Raw genomic sequence first — 23198 nt, 5'->3', positions numbered from 1 at the left:
TTTCCCTCCTCAGTTTCACCAGTAAATCAAGCTTAAAGTCTCCACTGCACTGTTATCTGCTTATTCTCATTGGATGCATCACAAAATAACATAACATGAAAAATAAATTACACAATACGCAATTTATTATCATATTTTATATTTTGTCCAATATACTGTAAAAGTATATAAAATGCTATTTGGCACACGAGCTGGCAGGATAGTAGGAGGTTTTAATGATGGACACAATATTAACACCTATACAGTATATGACAGTAGTCCTAAACATTGGCTTTCTAGTTTGTAAAGGATTGTATAAGGTTCGTTGCTTTTGTGCGTTCATTCAGTTTAATTACTTTACTGAAATTTTAGCCTCAAGTCTTCATGAATATAAAGGTGGAACATCTTTGCATCTTTATAAAAACTGAAGCCCTGCAGCGCTCTCTGGTGGATAGGAGACACAAATGAATGTGACATGAATCTCAAACAGCAGGGACACTTTTATACAGTATGCGGTGACACACACGTGTAGATTCTTAGTATAACTGTAAACGGGGCACTTTTTCTTTGTATTAATCCTACTATAGTCTATTGTTTTTGTGTGTGTGTGTGTGTGTGTGTGTGTGCTGTGACTTTCTCCTGTCTTTTTGACATTGGCAGTAAGCTACCTGGGCAGAGCGGTCGATTGGACCTGTATAAGTGGAGGGCGTTTACAGGATGTGAGGGGGGCCAAAGTGCTGGATCAGTGAAAACCGAGAGGACCTGCATCCCATCCCATCCCATCCCTGCCAGTACCTGGACAACTTCAGCCATCCTCATCGTCAAAACGTGTCCTTCTCTAGAAAACAGCACTCCAATCAAACAAAGTAATAGAAATATGCGGCATAATGAAATAGGTATTGGGATTTCTCAGATTCAATAGTCTATGCATGAATGCATATGTCATATACACAACAGTGCCATCACATTTCATGGATTTCTGAGGCACTTGAGGGGCAAACATTTTTAAATAGGCTAACTGGGTGGAAAACATATGCATGGAAAGAAAAACGGACACAATATCAACAGGGCTGATGCCAAACTCACAGATTATCATCACATTCAAATTCAAAAAACCAGAAACCCGACAAGAGGCTGCAGAGATCCTCGGGGACTAGGTTATGTGAAAAGTGCAGGTCTTGCATAATTTATTGAGACAACTGTAATCTATCCATCCGTGTGTCCGTGTGTATGGCTTTGTGTACAGTCATTGATCATGCCGTGAATCCAGAAACTGCAGATTTTACAGCGCAGATGTCGCCGGAGCTTCACGTCCAAATAAAGCGATGAGTAGGAGCAGCCGCGCCGTTTTCCCTCTTGAGGTTGTGAAAATGTTTGGACGAGGCGCGGCGCTCCGCCTGTAGTTGACGCTTTGCTTTACTGTACAAACTGTGGCTGTTTTTCACCCAAGTTGGGCCGAGGTGACCGAGATCCCTGTTAGCTGCGGATGTCCCTGACCAATTCAAGCGTCTTTCTGCTCAACGAGGTTGGTTCATTTTCAGTTTTTTTCTCTTCTCTCGCGTCTCTTCGGGGGTGGTCGAGGTAATTGACGAGTGGATGAGATTTGGACTGCTGCTGTGCTGTATATTGGATGGCTTTGAAAACCAAGCTGCATGCGTCGTGTTGCCTGTTATTATTATTTCTGTGCCCTCGGACATAAACAAGCGGTGAAGGTGGAGGCAGGTCCTCGGTGGGACACCGATAATTAAATTAGACAGACTGACCTCACTGGGAATATTTCACTTCGGAGTAGAGGAGCATGCATTGACACTGCCTGTCTGCCAGCAGAAATTAGGGACAGAGGAGATGGGCTGCAGTGGGCTTTTTAATGTTGGTGATAAACATTTGGGAGTGGGGGTTATGTGTGTTTTCTTTATCTTATAATGTGTCTTGACTGTTGTGCTGTGATTTTTGTTCTTTCATGAGCACACAGGTAAACTACTAACGACTAAATTGTTCAGCAATTGAATCTTAAATCATTTTGACCAAAATGAAATAATTCAGTTGGAGCAACAGATGAAAAATCAACCATCCCTGTCGGTCTGTTTATGCATTCCTCTTATCATCAAATAGTTACATTATTGCTGCAAGATAAACCACAGTAATCGCACTTAGGCTATAACGATGATTTTGTCACATATCACACATGCAGCCAGAGTGTGATGAAAGTGTTTTTACTCATATTTGAATGAGAATAAAATCCAGACGAATCAGTCGCCTGTCAACACAGTAACTCTCTCCTGTACTCCTTTAATCTGCTTTAATACACTTATATTCTGCTAGTGTCAACTTGCAATATGTCATGCAGATAATTATCAGTTATACAGAACAAAACATCAATCATCCTCAACTTATACTCCCAGTACATTTTGCAACAGAATGACACCAGGAAAAGAGGAATATTTCCAGATGAAGATTTAAAAAATGGTCTCAAATGAAGGCAAAGCCACTGTCAGAGAGACAACTAAAATACAAATACTTAAGAGGGAGTGTGATATGGGGAGGAAATTATAAAGGAAGTTCCCTCTGTAACAGTGTTATATGCATCAATTAATGATGTTATAACTGTACATGATATACATAATATAATAACATCCATCTAAATCACTCATTCTAATCACTAGTTCATGTAATATATTATTAGTTGGTGATAGTAGTGGAAAGTCATCTTACCATTTTAAGCTATTTGTACTTCACTTGAGTATTCTCATTACTTCAGAATATTATCTGAATAGTTCTTCTACTAGCTGATGAACAGAGAACAAAGAAATATATTTTCAACTGATGATGAAATGATAATGCAATACTTTACAACAAAAGTTACAAAACCTTTTATCTTTGTAGATAGATAGATAGATAGATAGGTAGGTAGGTAGGTAGGTAGGTAGGTAGGTAGCTTGTGGTGTGCTGGTGAGATAGTCCATGATCCAGGACACCATTGGCATCCATCTGCATCTCTATGAGCTTGTTTCCCACCCAGAGGGTCTGGATTGTGTTCAAGGTTGCTTGCAAAGTCAAAACACATGATACTGACCGTGCTGTAAGCCTTATCCAACTGGGAAAATGTCCTCTAGAGAAGGAAGATGATGGTATCATTTGCCTCAGTGTGTCTCTGGTGCAGGGGGTCTACTCAGTCACTCAGAACAGGTCTAAAAGATGGTGCAGCTATACCAGATTTGTCCCGTGTGCTTGAGCACTAAAAGTCTCCCCAGCATCTCCTTGAAGAAAGTTTGGCACTTATTAAACATCAAGCTGAAAATGGCTTTATAAGTTGTGTCATTTTATTTGGTTGATTTAGAATTGTTGAGTTAATTTGTCAGATGATTTTTTACGTAGTAGCATTAAATAGAGAACAAAACCAAGAGTTTGGTGCTTATAAAATATTATTTTGTTTCATACATATTCATTTATTTCCATTTCAGTTGTGTGGAAAGTATTTATGTGTTGTTCATGGTCGATAAATTGCACAAAAAATTCAAATAGTCCATTTTTAGGAAAGTGTGAAAGACATCAAAAATGCATTTGAAGCTTGCAGCATAGACATGCATGCTTACGACAAATTCTTACATTATACACAAACTTAATTAAAATATGTCACTTGTTTGTATAATGCAAAAAATGCTGCTTAATTTGATAATGTGTTCTATTATCAAGCAGAAATGTGATTTTTTTTTTATTTTCAACTGTAATGTTTGAGAGTTTTTTTTATAATTTATTACAGTTAATATTTACATTTACAGTTTCCACAGACTTTCTGTTTAGTGGTTTGATTAAACTGCTCAGTGATCTAGCTAACAACCTCACCAGACATTATGTAATAGACTGTATGGATGTTACCTCTACATAAAGTACACTGACTATGTGATGCGCTGCTTGGTGACACTCTCCGTCACTGGCATCCCACCAGTCTGTTTACCTCATCCCTCCTCCTGGCACTTCAAACAGGGATCAGGTCTGTGTTGGAACACACGCTGTACTTGCATGTCTGAACCCATCAGGTACCGTACAAACCTCATGAAAGGATTTGGCAGCAGCCAGGTGTCATCTCCCTCCACTCAAAAATCAAAACGCAGCATCCCCGGTGCCTTAAAATAGCCGCTCATCCATAATGCACCAGCAGCAGCTCTGCCCACAGAGGCGCTTCAAATGGGACAGACTGACAGACATCTGCACTCAATGCTTGGGTGCAGCTCCTAAAGCTGCTCTCTCTCTCTCTCCTTTTTTTCTGCCTTTCTCCCGCTCAGCGCAAAGCACCATGGAGTTTAACTTTCAAACCTTCATTCATTCATGTTTTATTCACATCTACCGCTCATACTGAATTGGAATGGATGCCTCCTCCTTCTCTCTCCATCTTTTTTTCCCCCTCCTCTGCCTCACTGTTTCCTGCAACCCATCCTATGAATTATGAATCTCAACTTTGCTGGAGATTTTCACAACACCCATCGTCATGGTTTTATGGTGTCAGACTGGCCCGTCTTTAGATGCATCTGGTTGATTTCACGCTGTATCTTATGCAACACGTTCTGCGTGGAATTAACACATATAGAAGATACATCCTTCTACTCTTGAGATTTTGGTTGATTTTGCCTTTAATTTTAAAAAGCCTCGCAGAAATATAGATAGCCCTAAGACATTTTTTGCTAAAAGCTCTGGTGGAGTGATTTTGGTTTTGGTTGATTCTTAAAAAAAACAAAAAAACCTCCCACATTCACATCTGTATATATCCATAACACACACACTCAGCAGCAAAGCAGCTGTCAGAGTACAGCCAGCCATGACATCTACAGAAAACACTCAGTGAACAGGGGGCTACACTGGGGATGCCTCCACATGTCGAACAGAGACAACTAACATGGCTCCCATATCCCCACACCACCACAAGACTTTTCTCCTCTCTCTAAACTTCTGGCTTTTGACATGTTGAAATTCACAGTGCGTGAAAAATCAATGTGATAGGACTGTAGAGATGGTTGATTTTACACTCTGAGACTTTGTCTTTGTGACTTACACCACATGTTTGTCCACTTTCATGTGTTTACTTTTGGTTTGGGGCAGTTTGTCATGGTTTAGGCTTGGCCAGTTAGCTGCAATTAAGGGAAGTATGCAACAGCATACAAGGGTATATTTTAGACATTTATTTAGATATTTTAGTTTGCTTCCAACTGTGGCAACAGTTTAAGGAATCCAGTGTACACAGTGATATCCATAAAGATTTTTAGGTTTCGTGTTGAATTTTGTGGAACTTTGCCTGGCTTGCACAGAGAAAATTTGAGGCTTTTATAGCAGAATATGTTCAACAATAATATATAGGTGTAAAGCCATTTATTGTTTGTGAGAATCCCAAGAAGTGATGGAAATGTGATGCTATCTTTTTGCAAAATGTGGCTTGATGTTACATTGTGATAGCAGTGAAAGGAGATCTTATGAGCCTGATTGTGTCTGTAAGATACAATGCCATCCAACATAACATCACATGGTTATCTTGTTTGCTACAGTGATGTCCTGTCATGACAGAGTCCTGAATGAACTTAACACGCAGTTGCAACACAGAGTCCCATTGGACAGGCGAGGTAGAGATGAAGGCAAAGGAGGAGAGGAGGAGAGAGGGTGGGAAGGATGATATGCAGAGCGGAGAGAGCCTCACTGACGTAGCACAGGGCTGTGTACTGAGAGTGGTGGAGAATAAGAGAGTGGTGGTGGTGTGGGGAGGGGGAGTGTAGAGAAAGAGAGAGGGATAGACTGCTTTCAAGCACGCTACAGTACACTTCAGTGTTACCCAGGAGAGAGAGCACACCATGACTGACTAACAGAGAGAGCGAGCGAGAGAGACGGGGAGTGTGCTCTCCCACCTCCAACTGAGTAAGTATGCCGCTATCTCTTGTGCATCTTATCTCTTCGCGGCAAATTGCATTGATAGCTGGTATGAATGGATCTGTACATGTTTTTGGAATAATACCTGACCAGATGGTGTGAAAAGATTTATTGTAGAGACAAGAAAACCTTTCGATTCTGCTCTTCTAACACTGACTGAAAGTTTGAGAAATTGAGTTGATGTATGCGGCTGTCAAAGTGGGGCACGGCAGAATTTTCATCTACATATGAGGGTTTTGAACAAATTTGATGTATGTCCAAACTCCTTACCCTCAGCGCTGACATTTCTGTGGAAAGTCTGAGTGGCACTAAAGCAGAAAATGGCATTTAGGGCAGTTGTGTGACAGAGGAGCAGTGGTGGGAAGCTGTGGGCATACTTGCAGGCGTTCATGCTTTCTCTGGTGGTGGGGGGAAGGAGTGCATTTGGGACCGCTAGGCTTCCTGTGTGGGGTCAATTAAATACTGCATGAGACAGAGCACTAAAAGCCTGTCCCGTGAGGAGTGAAGTGCTTTGTGTGTTTATGTGTGTGCGTGCATGCATATGTGTGTGTTTGCGCATCAGTGTGCATTGCCTTGATTAAATTTGATGAACCAGCAATGTTGAGAGGGCCAAAGATTCCAGTTCCAGCCTCCCTGCGAGTTCCTGTTGAGAAATCCTGCCTTATGTTTTTTTAACTTATTATTTGTGCAAGAAAAATAACGTCAGAATATGCTCTCTAATTTTTGTATAGCACATCTGTATGTTAGGCAGGTCTTATCTAGGACACCTCTCTATTCTGTGTTTTAAACATCTAAAATGTATTCATCTGCTCAACAATCTGTACACACAAATTACTTTTATTTTGATTAACCAAGCTGATGCAGTCACCGAAAAGGTTTAAGAATCAAACTTGAAAGAAACCGCACTGTTTTAGATGTAAAGCTGGAATGTGCGGATATGTAGGGCACCATTACATATTGATAAGTCCGACATTCCCTCAGTTAGCTCAGCCCACTAGTCAAGACGCACCAATTAGGCCTCAAACTCAAACCTAGAGCCTAAATCAGGTCAGCTACTAACAAACACGTCGGATTTAATGAAGGATGCCGCACTGTGCCATTCTGTGCTGCACTGTAGGTACACAGCTTTATGTGGGTTAGCTCCAGCCTCTTCGCACTTTGAAGCAGTTTGGTGAAGTCAGGTTGAGGGATCCCTGGAGGGATGAAAGCCTAAGTATGCACAGCGTAGCCGGCAAGGCCAAGTCGACAGCGTGGATGAAAGATAGAGATTCCTGGCTGGGCTCACTGAACCCTGCTCCTCTTCCTCCACTGCCAGCTTCACTGTCGAACCATCCTCTATGATTCACATCATTACATTGTCCTCATTGCATCAGTAGCATTTCTCTTCACGGTTGGTTAATACAAGATGTCTCCTATTCTTGAACCTCCATTCAGACTGGCATTACTGTGAGGGCTTGGCGTCTTTGGTGAGAAAGCAGTTGTGTAGTGTGCGTTGAAATGACTTGGAAGTGCTTATTTATAGGCAGCAGGGTCTGCCAAGGGCTCATTACAGGCAGGGGGAAAGTATCCTGAGGTAACATTAGAGCAGGAGGAGGGTGGAGCTGCTCAGGACAGGATGGAGTATCAATCTGGGTGGCTCTCCTATTGATCCACTCTGCTCTACTCTGGTTACACTGTCAGGAGACCTTCTCTCTGGCTCTGAATGATCCACCTCTGCCTGTAATGCTGCCTTAGCTCCCACTGCACACAGATAGTAAAGGTGCCTCCTCACTGGTCAAAAGGTTGGTGAGCTGTAAAGGTTCTGTGCTTAAATCTCTAGATTTGTTGGGGAAAATCTGGAACTGAAGTGCCCTTTTCACAAACCACTTGATTCCAAGTTGGTGCAGAGATTCTGAGTTTCTTACAGCACAAAATAAATACTGGATAAATAAAGGTATATCACACCTTACTACATTTTTGGTCTAACTATAACGTGTCTGAAGCAGCAAGTATCGAAAACTGTCAAGTGTTGAAAGTTGGCATTGAATGTCAGATTTATAGTCTTCTTCAGCCGTTCGTGAATCAGATATTTACTCATTTCAAACACAATTTTGCCAATTTTAGCCTGTATTTTATGTAGCCAAAATTCTTGTGCGATTTCTTGTGTATAGAGAATATTTATCATCAGTGCCGAAAGTCAGGTATCATTTGCCGAGCTCTAGTCATGCTGTCATGAAAATTGGCATGTGATCCAAATATAGGATGGTTGTGAAATTATACCAAGTTTTAGATTACTTTGTACAACCTGTTTCCACATTTCTTATTGTCCATATTCACCTTTGACAGTTAAGTTCTTGTCTTTGTGTAATCATAAACTTTGAAGAAAAGTGCTAAAAAAAACCCTGTAATATACCTGCATCAAATTACCAAGAGGATTGAACAACACTGGATGTAATATTATACTTTTGTAATGAAGGGGGAAAAAAAAAGAAAAGCACCGTCGCTGCAGAATACAGAACACACGATGTAGACTGAAAAGAGACAAGCCTCAGTGGTTGTCTGTTCTTGTTCTCCATATAGGCACTTAGTTCACATTCAGATGGGCTATCTGGCATCAGTGAATATAGCTGAGCCAGTCTCAAATCTGCTTTGCTTTTTCTTGAGGGAATTCATCAAAACTCAGTGAACTTTGACAATCCTCTGCTATCCTCTCCCCACTGCTAACTCTCAGTCTGAGATGGGAGAGGAGAGGAGAGAAGAGGAGAGGAGAGGAGAGGAGAGGAGAGGAGAGGAGAGAAGAGGAGAGGAGGGGATAGGAGGGGAGGGGAGAGCTATATTTAGACCGACTGAACAGCAAAAAATAACAAAAAAGAAAAGATTCTGCTGTTAATCTCTGGTCCTATTGTTCTAATGTTCTGCCTCCCCTCCCCCTCTTTCTTTTTTGTCTCCTTTTTTTCTCACTCTTTCACCTTTTCCCTTTGTCTTTACTATTTTGTCTCTCTCACTTCAATTCAAGTTCAAAACTAACACTTGTAAAGCAGACAGAACACATAATCCATAATCCACTTCTCATGATTTTTATTATTTTTCATAATTTCTTGTTCTGTTAATCTAATTTGCTGTACAGGTTTACACTTATCTTTTCATTTCTCCTGTTTTTTTGATTCCTTCTCCATCTCTGCATCCCTCTCCCACTGTTTTAAAGGCTGATCCTCAATGGCTGCTTACTGCACAGCACTAATGATGAAAATAGTCACTCTATCTTCTGTTCCAGAGGCATCTGAGGGAGCTAGTTGCTCTAACTACAATAATATGTATGTGTGTGTGTGTGTGTGTGTGTGTGTGTGCTTGCTTCCTTTTAATTTTAAAAAAGCCTTGCAGAAATATAGATAGCCCTTAGACATTTTTTGCTAAAAGCTCTGGTGGACTGCACTTAATTCTTAAGCAGCCAAACTTGAATGAGGGTAAGAGAGTGCATGCTGCCAGCATAATGGACGCCAAAGTAGGGTCCTCGGTGCCTGGGGCGACCTGGAGAGCAGGCATGCAGCCCTGGCTTGCCAGGAACAACGAGGCTGTCTCTTACAATAGAGACCTTTCCACTGGCTTATTAAGACATCTGATGGACTCTAGATGGCTGCTTGCTGACTCACCGCTGCATTTCTGTTCTGTAGGCTCATGCATCACCTTCCTGTCAGGAGGATGGTGCAGGGCAGGCGGGCACAGCCCTGCCCTCCTCTTTTCCTCTCCTCTCCCTCTTTCCATCTCTTCATTCATGTTTTTTCCTCTCTTTCTGTCTTCCTGTCCTTTGCTTCTCCTCACACCCTTTGTGTTAGTTTTGGCCATTTTACAGTTGAAGCAGTCACCTGTTCGGCAAAGAGAGCTTCTACTGCACATCGCTAATTAGCAGAGGAATGACGATTACACACTCAGTTGTCTCCCAGCTTTTCCTTACTTGGTTATTGTTATTATCACTTAGCATGGCTTACATAACCGCTCAGTCGTTGTTCTGTCTTATTTATAGAAGTTCTGTCTGTACCCAGTGAAAAATGATGCTCCGCAGTGTGAGGGTAAACATAACCTGCTTGTGGAACTGGTTTTACATCACTTTTTTAGGATCTTTTAAAGACAGAATTGATAGAAGAGAAACGTATGGAGAAACTTGCAGGGGGTTGTGATGCTGGAGAGGGATACATGAGATTTTGAGGCATGTGGGTGGTTGGGTGGGGGGACACTACTCAGGGGAGGAGAGGAGAGGAGTAGAAGCTGGTTTATAGGTGAAGAAACCCGATGTACCAGTATGCAGGCGTGTACACACCAGTGCTGCAGTCAGGGCATCAATTTTGTATAGGAAATGGCTGTTGAGGCAGCGCAGCAACGTCAGCTGTGAAGCACTTAGACTGAGCGCGCCTCCCTCTCTCTCTCTACACCCCCCCCCCCCTCGTAACCACGGGCTGAGGGGAGGAGGGTTCCGCCTTTTCTGTGCAATGGGGGGGAAGAGAGCGCTGGTAGCAGAATCATGTCTGCCTCCGACTCGAGCGCTACAGGACTCATCTGTAACAAGGTACGCTGTTGATGTTCCCCTTTTTGTGTAATCACTCTGCATGCAAGCCTCAGCCTCCTCATCATGGGTCCCCTGTCTGTCTGCTGTGAGACATCTCTTCTGTTTTTCTCTTCTTCCCCTTCCCTCTCAGTCTTGTCTCAGCAGAAGTCTATTCTGGTTCACTCACTTTGCCAGCATCTCCCCACTTCTTCTCTCTTCCCCCCCCCTCCCTCCTTCTTCCTCATCCTCTTTGGACATACTGTACACATGCAGATTGTCTGTCTATCTCAGGTCTGTATACTTTGCAGCTCTGCTTTGAACTTGTACATCACCGGGAGCCCCATCTGTTGAATGTCATGGGTTTTGTTATTTAGTTCAACAGCCATATCCCCTGTCGTCTTTGAGTCATTTCTACCTTTAAGTATTCTAGTTGAGCTCAGTTTTGTTTATTAGTTGATTTGTGATGTCATTTAGGGTGCACAACAGCTATTTAGAGTCCAAATTCCAAAAATGAATAGACTATCTGAAAGTAAAGCTCATTTTTATTTCTCATTTTCTATGGAATGCATATTTTATATATCTAAATACATAAAACAACAAACAAACAACAGGTTCACTGCAGGCATTGAGGAAAGTATCATGTACAGTTGCTTCTTCAATGAAGGCATGTTGTTTGTAATGTGCCTGCTTCCCTCTGCTGGTGAGAATCTACAACTGCTGCATTGTCATTATCTCATGTTTCAACCTCTAATAGGACTTCCAGTATGTGAGGGGTTTCTCGTTATCTTCCCCGTCTCTTGTTTCTTCGCTTTTACGAAGACAACTGCATTGTGAGAGTGTGCGATTGTTTTACTGTTGTTTTAAAAAGTCAACACAGTCAGAAAACACAGTGAGCTGCGAATTCTTCAAGATGCATTAAAGCTGTTCCAACACTGACACGTGCATGCCTGTGATTAGATTAGATTTCACTATTGATCCCAGTGTTGTGTGGTGAGCAGCAGGGTTTTTAAGAGTTAAAGCTCTTCAATGAGGCAGAATGAGTTTGTCTGAATCTATGCCGAGTGCACCATGGATAAATATACTTGTTTACTTTTAATGATATGGCTGACCATGTTCCAATGTTTTCTCTACAGTTTTTAATAACTATGGATTCTGGAGGCTTGTGAGTGCTGCCACACAATATATCAGATGACTTTATAGCACTTTCATATAGTTATTGATGCTTGAAGTGGTAAAGATTTTGAAACGGTAGCGCCCCTTTATAGCTTGCAATATGCATAATATTTTTGATGTTGCTGATGAGGAGTTTCAGTAAACATTCAGTAAACATTTTCGGCTTATTTCAAATCTTTTCTGTTTCTTAATTTGGTCTCTTAAACAGCAAGGTGGATTTATACATTTGGCTTCTTCATTCATGCACATGGAGAGAAATACAGAACAGGCATGACTCTGAAATTTCTCTGTCTGGGAATGGTTTTGAATAACACAGCACCATGGGATTTGTCAGTTACCAATGAGGTAATGTTATTCAAATCTGCACTATCATATGTGAATATCAGGCCCTCATCATACACCTGAAAGTCACTGAGGAAGAGGATAGAGAATGAGAGATAGAGGGAGACACCAAGAGCACATCCGTTTACTAGAGGTTATTTAAAACTTCCCACACAATTGAAAGAATATTTTTACAAATTAGAACCCCAAAACATTGAGACTTTGGAGTACATTAAATCTTTGCAGTCAAAAAACCCCACTGATCTGCAACTTTGCTGTCACACCTTGTATTAAAAGCTTAAAAGACAGCAAATCTTTAAAAAAAATTAAACATCTGGATTGTAATGCCAGTAGTTTGGCTACGGGGAGCACCACACTGCAAGTGGTGAAAGAACATACTGCATATATCAAGTAATTACATGGATTGAATTTGTTGTTATCATCTTACAGTACAATACATTTGTCTGTCAATGCCTCTTCTCAGCAGTGCAGGCCAATAAATGTGGGAGAATATATGATTCTCTGCAAACCGAGTATCATAGTTTTACATTACTTAAAAGCCCCAAACAAAATAGCAGAGAAGATCTGAATATTTAACACTCTTTAAGCTCCCCGGGAATCCATGCAGTTTTAAACAGAGTGTTGTGATGATTTGGACTTTTGGACAGTGATGTAGAAAAAGAGACTGGTGGTCCTGTGCGTCATGTTTTCTCTTATTTGTATTTTCTTTTTTATTTACAAAAGAATTTATGCTATAATCTTTCTTTATCAAGTCAAAACCATATAAAATTGCAAGAATATAAAAGTACAATCGGTATCGGTGCAGACAATGTACTGATATTTTAAGCAGACTATACTTGAGAACATCAGGCGGGGCTATGTACTCTATGTGCTTTAATTAGGTTTTGTTTCTTCTGCTGGTAGACTCTTCAGACTCAGCTGCACCTCTGGCAGGCTTTGATATTCAAATGATATCCACAAACTCTGTGCTGGATTCAGCTAAAACTGTTTTTTGGTGGGGGGATGGAGCTGGTGAGGAGGAGGGAAGAGAAGAGGGAGGAGTAGACGGGTGGGGGAAAAAAGGTAAAAGAAGGATGACGTTATGGAGCTATTTTTGGCTTATGTCTTATGTGGGTGCTCCTGTCTGGTATACCAAGAGTCTTTCAGTCCTGTATCCAGCTGGGACTGCAGCCACCAGAGGAGCTGCTGATGGAGTGAGAGGACAAATATAGGATCTGGTGGGGTGAGCCTTGTGAGAGTTTAATCAGTTTGGAAGTTTATGTGTCTGTCTGTGTGCTCCAATGGGTTTATATTATGTCTATTGCTGTATTTCATGGAAAAGAAGTACATTTTTTAGTTTGTTTTGATGTTCAGTTGACATGTAAGTGACTCATATCAAATGTTACGATTTTGAATTTTAAGCTGTGATTTGTATCTGAATTAAAAATTGAAAATTTGTTCCGTCTGTCAAGTTTAATTTCATTGTCATGGCCACTGACTGAAAGGAAGTTTGATTATGTCTGCAATCAACTGCTGGACTTGTTCTTAAACGCCTGTCTGTTGCCTGTGGTGTGCTAGATATGTGTTTTACATCGCATATGACAATTTTGAAACACTTTTTGAAAGTGTGTGTCTGATATAAATTATAGCATCTAGTATCACGGATGATCAAACATATAATCAAAATCCATTTGTCTAGTACACATCTCTGCAGCGCAACCTTGAGTCAATCAAATAAATCAAAATCTAGAATCGCATTAGTTTTTATTTTCAGTATTCTTGGAAGAGTTGTGTCTTTGTTTTTTTTTCCTGGTAAAAAAAACTATTTTTTCAACATCTTGTGTGCCTGGCTGAGTGGATTAAACAGACAACAAGGCTGTGCTGGTTGTTGGTGTTGTTGCAGTACTCACGCACATGTTCCCCTGAGAGGGCTGCTTTGGAAAGCTGCAGGAACTTACCGGTAGTGGATCACACGGCTTCAGGAGAGGACAGGCAAGTTCAGAGACAGGTTGAATAAGGAGAAAGATATGGGAGACACAGAGGGAGATGTAGGTGATATTTTTTGGAGCTGCATCAAAGCTATTTGCTATAGATCAGCGCTTGTACTGTGAACTCACTTAATGACTCATTCTGAGTGAAGAGCAACAGCTGCCTCGAAGTGTTAGGTACTGTGTCGTGGTGGATTTATCTCCTCTCTGTCTGGGCTGTAACGGTTGCTCCTCTCCTCTCCTCTCCTCTCCTCTCCTCTTCTCCGTTCCTTTTCTTTAGGGTTCAGCCGATTCCTACACTAGTCGACCCTCGGATTCCGACCTGTCCCTGGAGGAGGACCAGGAGGCGTCTCGGCGTGAAGCCGAGCGCCAGGCTCAGCTGCAGCTAGAGAGAGCCAAGGTGAGACCCCGAGTGTCATAGGTCGATGCATGTCCTTAAGTTCGCCCTCAATTACTGTGGAGCAGTAATTGAGGGCGAAAAACATCATGAATCATGTTAATACCTAAAGGTTGTTTTCCAGTAAACTTATTTTATGTTTTAGATTCGTTAAGGTCTATAGAACCAAAATTCATCCATAGAAATTTTGGTGATTTTAATGTTATATTGCCACATGTCTCATTTACATTTCTTACTTTCTTTGTCTTTCAACAGTCTAAACCAGTAGCATTTGCAGTGAAAACTAATGTGAGTTACTGCGGGGCCCTTGATGAAGACTGTCCAGTCCAAGGTGCCGCTATCAACTTTGAAACCAAAGACTTTCTGCACATAAAAGAGGTGAGAGGCATTACTGTGAGATCATTACTACTGTCTCTGCCACTTGCACATGAAAGGTTTTTATTATTAAATTTGATGTCAACATATTTTGTGGCTCAGAGACATCAAGACATAAAAGGTGTGCTTCTCTGTAATGCAGAAATACAACAATGACTGGTGGATTGGTCGGCTGGTGAAAGAAGGGGCAGACATCACGTTCATCCCGAGCCCAGTCAAACTAGACGCCATGAGGATAAAACAAGAGCAGAAAGCAGCAGCAAGGTCAGAGGTCACACAACTCTTACAGATTGGTGTTTATAAGTGTTAGCACGCCTCTACTTGTCGCTGTATCTCTGTCTTTATGTGTCTCTCTGTTCCCCTAATTTACCAGTTTCCTGTCTAGCGTACTCTTTGAAAACTTTTTTTTTTTCCTTGACACAACTAGTTCTTGCTTATGTGTTGCTCTGTTTTGGAAGTCCTTCTCTCTAAATTGCCTCCTGAGGGGATTCAACGCATAATGAAGTTTTGCATTATGTTGCTCTGCAGGAAAGGAGGGAACGCTTCATCCGGAGGCAGGTGGTCCACCCCACCATCTGCAGGTAAGTGAGGCTGGAGGAGTCCTGCTGCTGTGTCTGTCTGCTGGGACCACATGCTCTCACAGGGTCACAAACAGGGACTATTCCTGGGCAACAGTGTTCCCATCAGAAGTAATGTCTGCCGGGAAATATTTTATCAACATACTTCACCTTTTACATCAGACTAAGCTTAATGATTTTGTGAGCCCTCCTAAATTTACACACAAATGAAAAGCTACAATCCTGAAGGGCTGCAGTATAAATGCACTTTTCTTCAGCATATTTTCTTTGTTAATACACACTTATGGAGCCTCAAAGTTAAGCATTTTCTACTGAAGCAATTATGTATTACAACAGCCTTCTTGTTAGCTTTTCTCCTCCTTGATTAATGTTCGCTCTGTTTATTCTGAAAGCCAAACAGAAGCAGAAACAGGTATGTTCACAATTGTACCTCTTCCTCTGTGTATCACTTTCCTATTTTACAATTTATTTAAGGACACTCTCAAGTATACATCCTCACATGTACGTTGGTAATGACATGCAATAACATTCCTTTAAGTGTGTTAGCTAAACGTGTTTGTCATGACTCTAAATACACTTCAATATGCTGTACATTTGCTGCTTCCGAACCTGTCTGTGCTTGTGGCCCATGCAGACTGAACATGTACCTCCATATGATGTGGTTCCTTCTATGCGGCCAGTGGTGCTGGTGGGCCCTTCTCTGAAAGGCTATGAGGTGAGACGACCATTGTATTTTAAGTCTTACCATGTGTTTGGGTTGTTGTGTTGGATGTGGTCAGATATCGAGCTTGTGCTGAAATATTCAAACCAAAGAATTGTGATATAAAATGAACCTACTGTAGGACAGTTTTGATTATGATAATTAAGTGTCTAAAGCCACCATTTGTGCCAATTTTTCTATTTCTTTCATCTCAGTTGGAGTATCAGCGTGTATTGCTATGTGTATAGTGCCTATAGCGTCTGAGATATGAGTATTTGCTTACTGTTAATCACAGAATTTATCATGATTTTAGACATTTTATACACTTAGATTTAATTAATCAAATAATAATAATATAACTGTTAATTGCAGCCTGTTAATTATGACATATTTGAGTGTTTGAGCTCAGTCTCGTCTGCTCTTTTCTTCTCTGAATTCCTGTTGCTTGTTCCAGCTTAATCCGGACTCTATTTTCTGGTCCAGTATGGACTTGCCTGGTTTGATCTAAAGGGAATCACTCTCGTCTCCATTATCCCATTAACACTGATACTAAACACCACAGTCACATCCTGATGAAATTATAGAGCAAAACAACCGGAATCTTAAATCCGTTCTGAGTGACATAATGCTTTATATACACAGCCCTTAAATATATCCCCCCTTCTAAACTATACTTCTGTAACCTGTATCCCTACATATAGTATAAGATGAACTTATATTACAGTTAAACTCGATTAATCTGAAAATGTGTCAGTTGTGATTGACTCTGCGGATGAATATGCTGAAATATAAGGCATGTAATTGAACAGAATGTCTCTGTGCTTCAACATTTTCTCTCTGCTTCGCTCCCTCCACTGTGACTGCAAAGGCTGTGCGCCAAGCCGTTTGTTTTGTGTGTGTGTGTGTGTGTGTGTGTGAAATATTTATGCATCGCTCTGGTGATGTGCTTTGGGGATGCTCCAGTGGTGAAACGCCAGCCTGCCTCCTTCTCTCTCTTTCCCTCTGTTCTTCTTCTTCTCTCTGCTTTGTCTCTCTTGTACATATTTTCTGTTGCTCCGCCATTGTTCTTCAAAATTTGCCTCCTTGTTTTCCTCTCTTTTCCTCTCGCTGTTTCTCCATCTCTCTCTCTCTCTCTCTCTCTCTCTGTGTTAGACTGTGGAGCAGCAACACCGCTGTTCCCTTCACCCCCCGTTCCACACGCCATCTATTTTTCAGGACTGTTTGAAAATAGACTGCTTCACTGCATTCTCACAGTGCACATGCAGACATATATAAGCAAACACACACTATTTCTATCCATGTCATCCTTCATGATGCTCATATCTCTCTGCGCTGCACTATCTTCCTTTGTGATGGACTGTTTTAAACATGAAGGATACAGTATACAGTCTTTTTGGTCCTTTTTTATCATGTTAAATGTGAACATATGTAACTGTTTTATGCTGCAAATCTCACAATCATTAGCTCTGTTTGACACTCAAAAATCAAAAGTGAGATATTTCATAACACTAGTCACTCCTAACGTCTCACCACTCTTCCTTCCTCTCATCTGTCTCCTAGGTAACAGACATGATGCAGAAAGCCTTGTTTGACTTCCTAAAGCACAGATTTGATGGCAGGTGGGTACGGCTGTCTGGGCTGCTCTCTGCAGCTGCAGCTCAGTGTACAGTAACACTGTGACCGAGCTGCAGAGCTCTTGGTGGGATTCTGCCTATCACGTTTCATGGTCGATAGGACACATGATGATGACGATTTATTTTTAGCTGCGAGAGAGTGCAAGTTCGTCTCATCCTTTGAAATGGAACAGTTGTGGATGTGATGTGATAAGACGCTTCTTCTGTAGGATCTCTATTACACGGGTGACTGCTGATCTGTCACTGGCGAAGCGCTCGGTGCTGAACAAGAAGCCCATAATGAACGCACGCCCCTGTCTAGGTGAGTGATGAGAAAGTTGTCTTTGATCTGTCTCTTTTGCTAAATAAATATTAATACCTGCTAAGAATAGATGACGCATCTTTTTAAAACAAAAAAAGTCAAGTCAAGAACTAAACTTAACCTGATTGAAGTGTCTCGTACAACTCGTTCTTCTTTCTTTTGTGTGTTCACAGCTGAGGTCCAGAGTGAGATAGAAAGGATCTTTGAGCTGGCCAAGTCTCTTCAGCTGGTTGTCCTGGATGCAGACACTATCAATCACCCAGCACAGCTCCTCAAAACCTCTCTGGCTCCCATCATCGTCTACGTCAAAGTCTCCTCGCCTAAAGTAGAGCACAACCCACTTAAACTTCACAAAGAAATTAATTCAAGACCCATATAGTTGTTGATTATTAAAAGAACTATTTTCATAATTGATTACTCTTCCTGCAAAAATAATCTTGTTCCAGCTTCTCCAATGTGAAGATTTGCTGCTTTTCTCTGTTTTATATCAGCGTCAACTGAATATCTTTGGGTTTTGGCCTTCTGGTCAGACAAAACAATAACTACTCTCAGAACTCTTTATAGACTTATGATTAAACCATTAATAGAACAAAAATAATCTGCAGATTAATCAATAGTGCAAATAATTGTTGTTGCGCTCATGAATATAATGATTGATTGATGACTCATAATAATATAGTTTTGCACTTTGAACCTCTTTACAAGCTTTAATCATCATAAAATCTTCTTCACATTACATTATGTTAGGATTTCAAATGATTTGCCACAATGCTCTCACTTTATATGACTAAATAAAAGAGGAAAATGATGAATGAAATTAAACTGGAACCAGTAACTGCTTTGTTTCATCTCACAGGTTCTTCAGAGGTTGATCAAATCTCGAGGGAAGTCACAGAGCAAACACCTCAACGTCCAGATGATGGCGGGGGACAAGCTAGCTCAGTGTCCTCCTGTATGTCACTCCGCCTTGATAATGCTCAGCTGTTATCTGTGTTGCTATCCCTTTTAAACTGAGTACAAACTTTTCGTAGACATTGAGTGGTGTAACTTTCTTATCTCTCATCCCTTGGTATTATCTTTGACTCATTAGGAGATGTTTGATGTCATCCTGGATGAGAACCAGCTGGAAGATGCATGTGAACACCTTGCAGAGTACCTTGACATTTACTGGCGCGCCACTCACCTCCCCTGTTCTGCCCCTGTCAACCCCCTACTGGACCAAAGCGTGATCACCCCACCCTCAGCTAACTCCAGCCAACAGGTAAGAAAAACACACAACTGATGCTTGATTTATTAACATTTTGCCTGCATTATCAATAACATCTTATCTGCCTCCTGTGTCTGTCCACTAGTTTTCTGAAACTCAAGAGTTGATAGAATGATCACTACCACAGACATAGGTGAGAAGGAATTAGTTTCTCTTTCTATTTCTAACTTTGGCACACTGCAGTTTCTTTTGCCTCTGGTTTTGCCTCTTGAAATGTGTCTCCTGCTCTCCTGCAGGAGCAGCCTGTGCTGTCGGCTGGGGTCAGACTCAGAGGTCATAGAGCACAGGGATCAGGGCGCCACCAGGGGGCAGCAGCAGCCCTCACCTCTCCACAGCCAGCCACCACCAGTACCAGTGCTGATCTATAGTGAGAGGAAGAGGAGGTTGGTGAGCTGGAGGACGAGGAGCAACAAAAACAAGGAGAGGAGCAGGAGGAGGAGGAAGATATGACCAGCACCACAACAGACAGAGGAGCCTCCACCTCACTGCTGCCCCCTCGGAAAGAGCTCCCTGCTCCCACCGCCACGCGACAACTCAGGGCCGCTTTCTACAGCTGCACGCCTACTGGTAACAAAAACCAGTATAACAGTGCAGCCACTGCACGCCACCTTCCCTCACCCTGCTTCCCCCCCCGACCTTGTTCCCAACTCGGTGCTCTCACACTGAAAGTCACGTCCCCCACCTGGCAAAGCTGAGCCAGCCCATGTGTGTTCAGACACCCAGAGGTGGACGTCCTAGACACAGATAGGCTGATTCAGCTCTCATCATAGACAAATGATTCACACCTGTGAAATCAGGTAATACGATAGCGTACAGTACTGTAGCAAAGCTGTCAGTATAACACAAAACATGAATATGAGAAGCTTCCCAGGGTTTCCTTTCTCTGCCCCTCTCCAAAGAGTTCAGAGAGTGACAGAAAACCAATTCTGTATGTCTTCCATCTCTGTAGCTCTCTGTGAGCTGTGATTCCAATTTAACCAAATGTTTTCTGAAAGGCACAATAGTTTCTAACAGAGTCAACGTGGTGTCACCGGAGTTGGGACACACATGGAAAATGAAAACTTTTCTCTTCCTTTATCACGTGCTTTCTTTCCTTGTTTATGCAGTAGCCTTTTTTTAAATTATTCTTTCCATTTATTTTTTTTACAGTAACTATCTATATTAATATCTATAATTCATATCTCAGCTCTCAGTAAAGCTGATCACATATCTGTCTGCAACAGTAATGCAAAACCCATGCATGACAAGCACAGAGTTGCACATCTACAGTCTATATGCATCTTTGTCACAGCTGTGAATGTATAAATGCTGGTGTGTTGGCTTTGGGAGATGGTGGCAAATCTCATAACTAAAATGAAAATGCAATTCAATAGTAACCAGAGAAAACAATGTGCTTCTTGAAATCACTGATAGTTTCCCAAGACAAGCAGGTATAAATTATACATAAAACAAATCACCAAGTCACATTTAGACTAAAATATGATTCTAATGAATCATATTTCATCAATTCCACTACAATAATCATGTACAGTATGTCAATTGCTGAACTGTAGGGTGAATTTTATATCCCAAAGAAATTAATTAAAATTCTTCTCTCTGACACAATGTGATCCACTCAGAAATATAACTTGTAGCATAACAACATAAAAACAAAAATATACAACATCTGGTGATATGAGTAAAGTTACTCCAAAAAGGGACAAAATTAAGGCATTTTTTCTGTCTCAAGCTTTCAGATTTGGTACATCTGGTATTTATTAGTTATTGTTTCCTGACACCAAACTGAAAGACTTCAGCAAGGCCTCTGTCCTTTTCTGGAGTAACCAGATGTTGTACATTATGTTTTTTAAACAATAATTGCTATCAGCACCAAACACATCACTGTATAATTTCCAAAGATAATAGATGTACAGATTAATAATGCAACTAAATGTTGCTTCAACATGTGTGCTTTATAGGATTCTTGGTGATATTAGCACTTAACTAAAATAAACACATCACTGTAACCCAGATAGTCGGGAACATAACTGCATTTTATTTATTTTTTTTACTATATCATATTTACATTTTAAACATTATTACTACTCAGTGTTGTAGTGGTAACTGGAGAAGTGGGTAGACTAAAGACTCCCAGTTTCAGTTTTGAGTTTGAGAACGCTGCACACTGTCTGCACACTCAATTTTAGCTCCTAAAAAATTATTTGACTCAAAAAGGCAACATTTCAACCCTACAGGGTGTTCATCAGGGTGACTTTAGGTATCAACTGAGCTTCAGGAGTTTGTTGCTCTGTGAAAAAGAAGTAGCCATTTGTATAAACCCTCTACTACACACTGTGCTAATCCTAATAAGCCCGATATATTGTTTTGTTATGTTTTGGCATAAACAGATAACAGCTAAAAAATCAGTACATGTAGGCTTGTAAGTACATGGAGGGCGACCTCTGGTGGTATATTTATGTTACTGATGGTCTTGTATCCACTGCTTATTTATCTGATCAATGCAAACAAACTGCCAGATATACATTAAATATACATCCACATGATTTTAGAAAATGCACAACTTTCAGTCATAAGATTTGTTAAATATCTTGGCTGCAAATATCAAAAGCTTCCATCCAAACTTTCCACAGCCACCAATCATCTCTCTTATTTTTATTTAATAATCAATTTGCCTCCATTTCACATTGTAGGCCCACAATGCAATGAATGCATCTCAGATTCTCACTTTAATGCTTTTATCATGAAACTATACAATTCAGCTAACATACAGTACCACATTTGTAAATAATCTAATGTACGTGCATGACATATTGTATTCCTGTTTCATCAGAAGGGCTTTTTAGGACCATCCTCACATGAGCCGTTCACTCTTCAGAGTAAATGACCTACATAACCAATCACATATATGCATTATCAAGGCTTAATTGTACATACTGTATATTCAATATGCAGATATTATTGCACAGAAACGACAAATGCTGACAGAAAGTAGAAGGGTTTTAGTCACAGCACATAATTCTACAGCACCAGTCAGAAATTTGGACACACTTTCTCATTCACTTGAATGGGAAAGTGTGTCCAAACTTTTGACTGGTGCTGTGTATTCAACGCCTCAGAAAGCATGTGTTTATATGTATTTTCCTCTCTTTTTAGAATGATGCACTGCAGTTATTTAGGACCACCGTAAAGATTGCTTCCACTGACACCCACATTCATTTCTGAAGGACCAGGTTTGAGATGTATAACTTCTACTTAATGAAACACAGAGAACAATTTACCTTCTTTCGATTAAAAAATAAATAAAAAAAAATCAGCTCCTCCTATTTGCTTAATTTTTATTGCAGGAAATTTATACAAAAATTCTTTGGACACCCAAAGCACAATTTTTTATAATTATCATTTCTGATTGCGTTTCACTTGCCTAAATTCTGTATGCAATACAAAGTCTAGCATTGACGAGACACTAGCTGAGACTATCAAGATACCTCCTCAGTTATGATGGGGTATAGTTGCACTACTATCATTTATATGTCTGCTTTACGATGCAATAAATGCACTAAACGTTTTGCTGTACCCACCTCCAATACTGAACAAGCTGTCTGGTCTAATGATGATGTCAACATGTCCCGTGGTTTCTGAGAAGTCGACAAGATGAACGATGTCCAACAGTGTCTGATGATGACGTGTACAGGGTGCATCTTTGTCAATAGCACATTTGAAAAAGGGGGTGAATAAAACAAGATTTAAGTAATATTTGTGTGTCTGGTGATTTTATTTTTACCTCAAAGATTCATAATATCACCAACAGAGGGCAGAATAGCATCAGGTTATACTGATGCTGTAGAATAATCAATCCCATGTAAAACAGAATAGATTATGGCTTTTATCTTGCTTCAAAATTCATATTTTAAGGATCAGTTCGCCCAAATTCCTTAAGAAAACACATTTTCTCACTTATCTCTTGTAATATAAATCCATGGGCCAGTTCTGGTTTTATCTGGACTGTTTTTGAGATATATGGCTCTTAGATTTCTGTCTCCACAGACGTCTCTGTTC

General features: G+C 40.7%; 1 protein-coding gene across 2 annotated transcripts; it reads left to right on the top strand.

Annotated features, from left to right (window-relative positions):
* Window positions 1-696: 696 nt before the first annotated feature.
* cacnb3b (calcium channel, voltage-dependent, beta 3b) lies at window positions 697-22893 on the top strand. 2 transcript variants are annotated; one of them, XM_067592128.1, is made up of 14 exons: window positions 697-1504; window positions 14171-14290; window positions 14543-14665; window positions 14805-14926; window positions 15191-15243; window positions 15633-15652; window positions 15875-15955; window positions 17501-17559; window positions 17784-17875; window positions 18049-18200; window positions 18732-18827; window positions 18966-19136; window positions 19228-19275; window positions 19379-22893. In XM_067592128.1, exons 1-13 carry the CDS (start codon window positions 1466-1468, stop codon window positions 19255-19257), a joined length of 1158 nt encoding a protein of 385 aa, XP_067448229.1. In that variant the 5' UTR covers window positions 697-1465; the 3' UTR covers window positions 19258-19275; window positions 19379-22893. The 2 variants fall into 2 exon arrangements, with proteins under 2 accessions (XP_067448229.1, XP_067448228.1); XM_067592127.1 differs by lacking the exon at window positions 697-1504 and adding an exon at window positions 10320-10429.
* Window positions 22894-23198: the final 305 nt, after the last annotated feature.

The sequence above is a fragment of the Thunnus thynnus genome, chromosome 6, assembly GCF_963924715.1.
Source record: "Thunnus thynnus chromosome 6, fThuThy2.1, whole genome shotgun sequence".
NCBI lineage: Eukaryota > Metazoa > Chordata > Actinopteri > Scombriformes > Scombridae > Thunnus > Thunnus thynnus.
The sequence above is the reverse complement of the archived record's forward strand: the minus strand, read 5'-3'. Positions and strand labels throughout refer to the sequence as shown.